Below are 7,318 nucleotides of genomic sequence, written 5' to 3' on the forward strand. Positions count from 1 at the left end.
TTTAAAATATATTTATTTAATATTTTAATTATTATTAATATAATTAAAGAAACAAAATTTAGATTTAAATAATATGTAATATTTTTTTAAATTATATTTTATTTATTTATATTTATAAATAAAAGTATATAAATATTTCAGATATAGTTTTGAGACATATTACGGAACTCAAACAGAAGTAAGACAGTTTAAACCGTTCCGCTCCATCTCTATTAGTAGCAGCGAGAAGTATATTCCTCATCCATTTAAATCGAATTACATATTTACCTACGACTAGAACTGTTCATGGGCTTGAGTACCCGCCCGGCCCGCACTTTTCGGGCTGGATTTGGACAACAATTTTTGTATACAAGCCCGGCCCGACCCAAACCCACAAAAGCCTATACTCCTCGGGCTGGGCTTGGAATTTATATAAAAACCCAAGCCCGGTCCGGGCCGATGTCTAGTTTAGTTAGAAAAAAAGAAATGTCATACCTAGCACTTAAATCTGTAACCTTCAACTTATAATTAAGTGTTATATACCACTTAGCTACCTATTATTTCTGTTTATAATTTTATTGTTATTAATAATATATTAAACAAAACAACCCTAAATCTAAATGTAACTGCAATTTGGGACAGGTCCGGCTCCTAGCAATGCCTAGGCTCGACTTCTATTTACAGGTTTAATAATTTACCGAGCCGGGATGAGCAAGCCTTTTCAAAAAATTTCAGGCTCGGGTTTGGGTTCAGAGATATTAAAAAATTCTCAAGCCTGGGCGGGCTCGAGCTTGTCCAAAATCAAGTTAGGCCCGACCCAACCTGAGCCCGTCCAGGCCCGGCCCATGAACAGGTCTACGACAACCGGACAAATTACCATCTTCAAGTGTCCAACCATGTGTTTGCTTGGGCTCATTTAGCCCTAGAACTCGCGAAACCCGACAAGTTTCTTTTGTTTTTTCTTTCGCGAGTACGCGTCATCATCGTCTTTGCCTTCGTTGTTCACTCTTTCTTTTCTTTGGCGCCTTTTTGGCGGGAAATAAAACCGCTAAGCAGACGCAAAAGAAACATAAAACCGTCATATCTAAACAGAGACCACAAATTTAGCATAACCCGTTTCTCGTTTCCGTCTCAATTTCATCCCTAGGTATTAACAAATGGCAGCAGCTACAGAAGAAGAGCAAGAACAAGAGCTCACTCCAGAACAATTAGATGAAGAGTTCTCGGTATGGAAAAAGAACACACCATTCCTTTACGACCTCGTCATTTCTCACCCACTTGAATGGCCATCTCTTACTGTCCACTGGCTCCCACTCGCCGCTCCACTACCTCACCCCACTAATCCTTCTTCTTTCTCCGTGCACAAGCTCGTTCTTGGAACTCATACATCTGATGATTTTCCCAACTTTCTCATGATTGCTGATGCTGTTCTCCCAATTCGCGGTGCTCAGCCCAAGTTTGATGCCAAATCTGAAGATTCTCTCATTCCTAAGGTGGGCCTTTTGGTCCTTTATGCTGTGCCTATTATGTGTTTGATAAATTTACTAGCCGGTGATTTTATTGGTTTATTGCTGCTGTTTCATTATGGTAGTTTCTCTACTAATCAGAAATTAAAATACATTATATTTTTTCCAGTTTTTTATAGTTTTGTTTTCTGGACTTTTAAGTGTTCGGTAAGATTTTTAGCTGATGATTTTAGGTTATATATGGGTTTATTGCTGTTGATTTTTATTAAGGAAACTTTTTGTTTTTTTTTAAGTTTACTAAGAGAATATTAAAACACATATGTTAAATTGGGGATTTTTGGAGTTTTGTTTTGTTGGGTATTAAGCGTTGACGAAGTTACTAACTGGATAAATGTATTTGCTTATATTGGCAGGTAGAAATATCTCAGAAGATACGTGTTGATGGAGAGGTCAACAGGGCAAGATGCATGCCACAAAATCCAGCTTTTATTGCTGCAAAGACAAGTGGCTGTGATGTTTATGTGTTTGATTCTACTAAACAGTCAGAGAGGCAACAAGATGATGGCTGTGATCCTGATTTAACTTTGAGAGGTCATGATAAAGAAGGATATGGATTGTCTTGGAGTCCTTTTAAGCCGGGTTATCTTGTGAGTGGTTCACATGATAATAAAATATGTTTGTGGGATGTGTCTGCTGTGGCCAAAGATAAAGTTCTTGACTCGATGCATGTTTATGAGGTTAATTTTTGGATTTTCTTCTCTTTCATAATATGATATTGATCTTATTGGCTGTGGTACATTAGATGGTTGATTGCTGGTGCTGTGGGCATTTTTTTTCAGGCACATGATAGTGTCGTTGAAGATGTGTCATGGCACTTGAAGAATGAGAATATATTTGGTTCCGTCGGAGATGATTGTATGTTAATGATCTGGGACTTGCGCACAAATCAAACTCAGCATTCTATTAAAGCTCATGAAAAAGAGGTGAACCAATCTAGATACAGTTTAATTTATATCATTGTTTTGCAATGTGATATTCTTATACAATTTATCCATTCTAACAGTGTGTCTGAAACTCCTATTTGTTGTAACAGCTGAGTATGGATCTCACGCTCTTTGCATTTATTGATGTTATTAGTACACCTGAAAAACTGGCTGAGTTTATCACTTGTATGCTTTAACTTTCACTTGAATACATCCTTTGATTTTGAATGTTTATCAATTCATTTAATGAATGCGTTTTACTATCTGGTGCATTAACTAACTTTGCAGTGTATTTCTTTGATTTTTTTAGTATATAAGCAAGATATGTTTGGTATTTCTCAATGTATAGAGGCTTCCTTATATTTTAAACTGCATTAATGTCAGATAACGATTGATTACAAAAATCCAAGATTAAAAATGTCTATAAGAATTGATTAAAAAAATCCAAGATTAAGAATGTTACCTAAGATGTTTTTAAAATGTCTATGTATGAACAGTAGAATCGTTGGTGAAGGTTGTTGTGTTAGTGCTAAATTGTTGTTTGAAGAGGGTAGGAGGACCAAATAAAGTATGAATAAGTTTGGATTGTTCTCTGATGTTTTGCATCTCCCTGTACTTGCGCACTCTTTTGGTGCATTTGCATGCAGTATGTTGGACTTCCAGAATCTTGTGGTCTGATGGAAAAGTTTTCAACTAAATGCATTTGTTTGCAAGACGTCCATTTTTCCACCCTAAATGGTCTTATTATGAACTGCCAGAAAGCAGAAACATTAAGTAGTCGTAAGCAAAACTGCAATATCTTATGATTCTTTTAAAAACTAAATCTGTGTCACAGTTGCTCTTACTTTAATCTCAAAAATGAAAGGTTTTTTCATTTTACATCTAATTCTTTGCTAGTAACATCAATTTTGCTTGTTTTAGTTTTGATATAATCCTTTTTTTAGGTCCATATGCCTTTTAGTAACATTTTGGTTTCTTGGTTCCAGGTCAATTATCTTTCTTTCAATCCCTACAATGAGTGGATTCTTGCTACAGCATCTTCAGATGCTACTGTTGGTCTGTTCGATATGCGGAAGCTTAGTGCACCCCTGCATGTTTTAAGTGGTCACACGTATGTCCTTCAGCTCTTTTATAAGTTTTAGGATTTAGTACAATGATCAACAGCTTCTATTAAGCATTCCTAAAGTGGATGCAATTCGCAAATGCACGAGTAAAACTGATTTAACTCAAGGTTTATCTGGGTGTTGAGTTATATTCTAATTTATTGAGCTTCTGTCTGCAAATTACAAAAGCACCTAGAATTACTGAGAACTGGTATTCCCAATATGTCACTGAATTTTTTGTCTTATATCTTTTCTTCTTACTATCATGATGGCTGTTTTTGCTTCCTTTTTTAACCAAGATTCACATTCCATATTTCATTTATATTACAAAATAGATATTGTATGCCTCAAGTTGTTAGATAATGTAGCAGCAAATGTTAGGCATTGCACAAATGGATTATTTTGTTATGTATAGTGTATTAGATACAATGACAGTCCACAATGGGCTTTTAAGACCTCTTCATATTGTCTCTTTCCCCTGTGATTCTCAAGATGGCTCTTTTATCCTTAATAGCTTTGAAATATGTTGAAGTTTCTGTTCATGCCCTTTTGTGGTAAATATATTTTCAATGGGGATTTCTTTCTTGCAGAGAAGAGGTCTTCCAAGTGGAGTGGGATCCTAATCATGAAACAGTGCTAGCATCTACAGCTGATGACAGAAGGTTGAACGTTTGGGACCTGAACAGGTATTAATTTAGACATTGATTAATGTGCTTATAGAATTTTATCCTTTTGTTTCTTTGTTTTAAAATAGTCACCTTTCTTTCATTTAGTTGATATTTTAGTTGTCTATGTCTGAACATTGTGATAAAGGCTGCTGCTTAAGAGGTAATCTGAAGCACCGCTCAAAGTTAATTATTGTGACATTACAACTTGCCTATTTTATCTGTCTCTCAAGTACGGGATGGAGGTTTGTGATAAAAAAAAAAAATAGAAGTGCAGGATGACAGTTCTATCCTCTAAGCACTGCTGACTGCTGGACTTTTTGATTGGAATTTGCTGCTGATTTTGTTTGTGATTAGATAACGAAAACAGTTTTTTATGATCTGCTTAATACTGTTATTAGATCACCATATGAATACCATAATAATCTGTCTCCTTGTTAACAAAAGAAATCACAAAATCCCTCACTTGCCTTTATATCTTGACAAGGACTCCTGTGATTTGAAATGTTGCAAAGGGTATAAGTATTCTTGTTGATTTGACTCAAATGCATTTTGCTTTTCCGAAGGAACATAAAAGTACTACAACTTCTTGTTGATTTGACTGAAATTTTGCAAATTTAGTTCATGAAAACTCTTTGTCATTGATTTAATTCACACAAATTAGTACTTTTCTGGCTTCAATTTTTCTTTCAAGGAACATGGAAATTTGGAAACAAGTTCTTGTATGATGTCTTGACTTCAATAAAGAGTGATTCACCTCATCTGACTGGCACTACAAACATTTTCAGGATTGGGGAAGAGCAATTAGAGTTAGATGCTGAAGATGGCCCTCCAGAACTTCTTTTCTCGCATGGAGGTCACAAGGCAAAGATCTCAGATTTCTCGTGGAACAAAAATGATCCCTGGGTCATTTCAAGTGTGGCTGATGACAACACTCTTCAGGTGTGGCAAATGGATGAAGGTATTTATCGCGATGATGATGATATGCTTGCTGCGGATGACGACGCCTAGATCTACAATAAGCTAAAACAGCTAACTTATGACTTCTTTATTTTGGGCTTTAACCATGACTAATGTCTTCTTGAGACATGATCATATGCCCTTTTTCTTATTTATTGCGCCGAGTAATTTCTACAACCTGTGGTTATTTCTGGTTTTGGCTACCACATTGTCATTCTGCTTTTGCACTTGCAATTTCGTTGGTATTAAGACCAGACGCACGGTGTGTAAATATGCAAGCAATCACTCAAGGGTCGTGCATGTGCATGGGGTTTGCACAATATTTGGTCCTTCATGTGAGCTAGTATTTCTAGATCAAAGGTGAATTATCTCAAAATTAACATATTTAATGAAAAATAAATTGATTGCGCCGATCTAACTTCTATTATAATGATTGCACGAAAGTATTTAAGGGACCTAAAGTCTTTTGGATTCTTAATTGTACTTTTAAAAACTTTGTTAAATATAAGAGAAGTATTTTTTTTAGGATAAAAATTAAAATTAAAAACTGAAAATATAAGACAAATAAAATTGAAAACTGAAGAAATTTAACTGAAAAAATAATGTTTAGGAATACTAAAACAAATTTAAGCTAAGGAATTAAAGAACTGAAAGGAAATTGAAATAAATATAAAGGCTATAATACTATAGAGAAAATATTGCTAAATATTGATGATTTGTTAATATGTTTTTTATTGAATGATTGTTGATCCTAATTTTGAAGTGAGTTCCTTAATTTATAGACTTTCTAAACTTGGTAATCACATCTTTAATAACTATTTCAATTCACATCTCTAACTTTCTCACCAGTTGAACCCATGAAGTTGTTATAAAAAAATATGGTGCAGTAAAAGTTTCCATCTTCTTGCAATGCAGCGTGACAATTTTTGTCCTATACTTTCTCTTGAAATATTTTTCCACTACCTTCAACTTCTCAAACCAATTAATTTTTTATTCTCCATATTTTATACGTGCTGATTTAATAAAGTCTATATGTCAAGGTTCTCCATTGCATCGTCTTAGGTATTTGAAAAGATTATTATACCGCCTCAAATAGTTGAGTCAGTGCAGTAAATATTTTGGACTCAACATCATTGCATAATGGCTCTTTACTGCATCACCTTGATATTTGAGTCAGCAAAATAATTATTGCACCGCCTTAATTGTATTGCCTCAGTTAGCTAAATCAATCTAATAATTATTATTATGCACCATCTCAACTAGCTAAGTCAGTGCAGTAATTATTTAAACTGCACTGTTTCAACTATTTGAGTCAGTGAAATAATTATTACATTACCTCAAGTATCTGAGTCAATAAAATAGTCATTATACTGTACTGCTCAACTATTTGAGTCAGTGAAGTAATTGGACAGCATCAAGTATTATCAATGCTTATAACAAGAACTTCAGTCTATGATTCTACGTGGACTGAAGTCCATAAAACACGTGTGTTGGGAGGGGGAGAGCAAAACACATATTCAGTTCTTTTTAAATTGCATAATGCCTTGCTATTTCAATTTTTTCTTTAAATTGTACCATTTTAAAATTTTTAAAATTATAATAAAATAAATTTATAAAAATTAATATGATATTAAAATTATATATTAAATAAATATTTTATATATCTATAAAAACTAATTACTTATTTGCGTGTTGTACGATTGTTGTCATTGTTTTTACTGTCACTATTTAAAAAAAAAAAATCGGCATGCGCATTTATTTTTGACACATAAAATTTTTATTTTTTTAAAATTATAATAAAATAAATTTAAAATAAATATTAAAGTTGCTAGCAACTTTAAATTGTTATGCTAAGTAACTAAATAGTTTATCTTTAAATATATTTTATTTTATAATACTACTTTTAATGATTCAGATTAATAAGAATAGTTTACAATAATTAAAATATTTAACTCAATTATATTTATTATTAAAAATATTTATAAAAGTATGGATTAAAATAAATAATTCACTAATAATAAAATTCTAATATGAAATGTCATAATTATAAATATCATAACTATTTAACTATTAAATATTATTTTAAAGTAATAAATATTTATTGTGAATTAAAAAATTAACTATATGAGATCAACATAAAGTAAGTTATTATTGATAAGTTT

At 32.9% G+C, this 7,318-nt stretch overlaps 1 protein-coding gene across 1 annotated transcript; it reads left to right on the forward strand.

The window, feature by feature from the left end:
- Positions 1-928: 928 nt before the first annotated feature.
- Positions 929-5,410, forward strand: LOC8261019 (WD-40 repeat-containing protein MSI3). Its single transcript, XM_002534374.4, has 6 exons — positions 929-1,472; positions 1,859-2,182; positions 2,285-2,428; positions 3,415-3,539; positions 4,122-4,217; positions 4,985-5,410. Exons 1-6 carry the CDS (start codon positions 1,137-1,139, stop codon positions 5,205-5,207), a joined length of 1,248 nt encoding a protein of 415 aa, XP_002534420.2. The 5' UTR covers positions 929-1,136; the 3' UTR covers positions 5,208-5,410.
- Positions 5,411-7,318: the final 1,908 nt, after the last annotated feature.

The sequence above is a fragment of the Ricinus communis genome, chromosome 8, assembly GCF_019578655.1.
Source record: "Ricinus communis isolate WT05 ecotype wild-type chromosome 8, ASM1957865v1, whole genome shotgun sequence".
In the NCBI taxonomy this organism is placed as follows: Eukaryota; Viridiplantae; Streptophyta; class Magnoliopsida; order Malpighiales; family Euphorbiaceae; genus Ricinus; species Ricinus communis.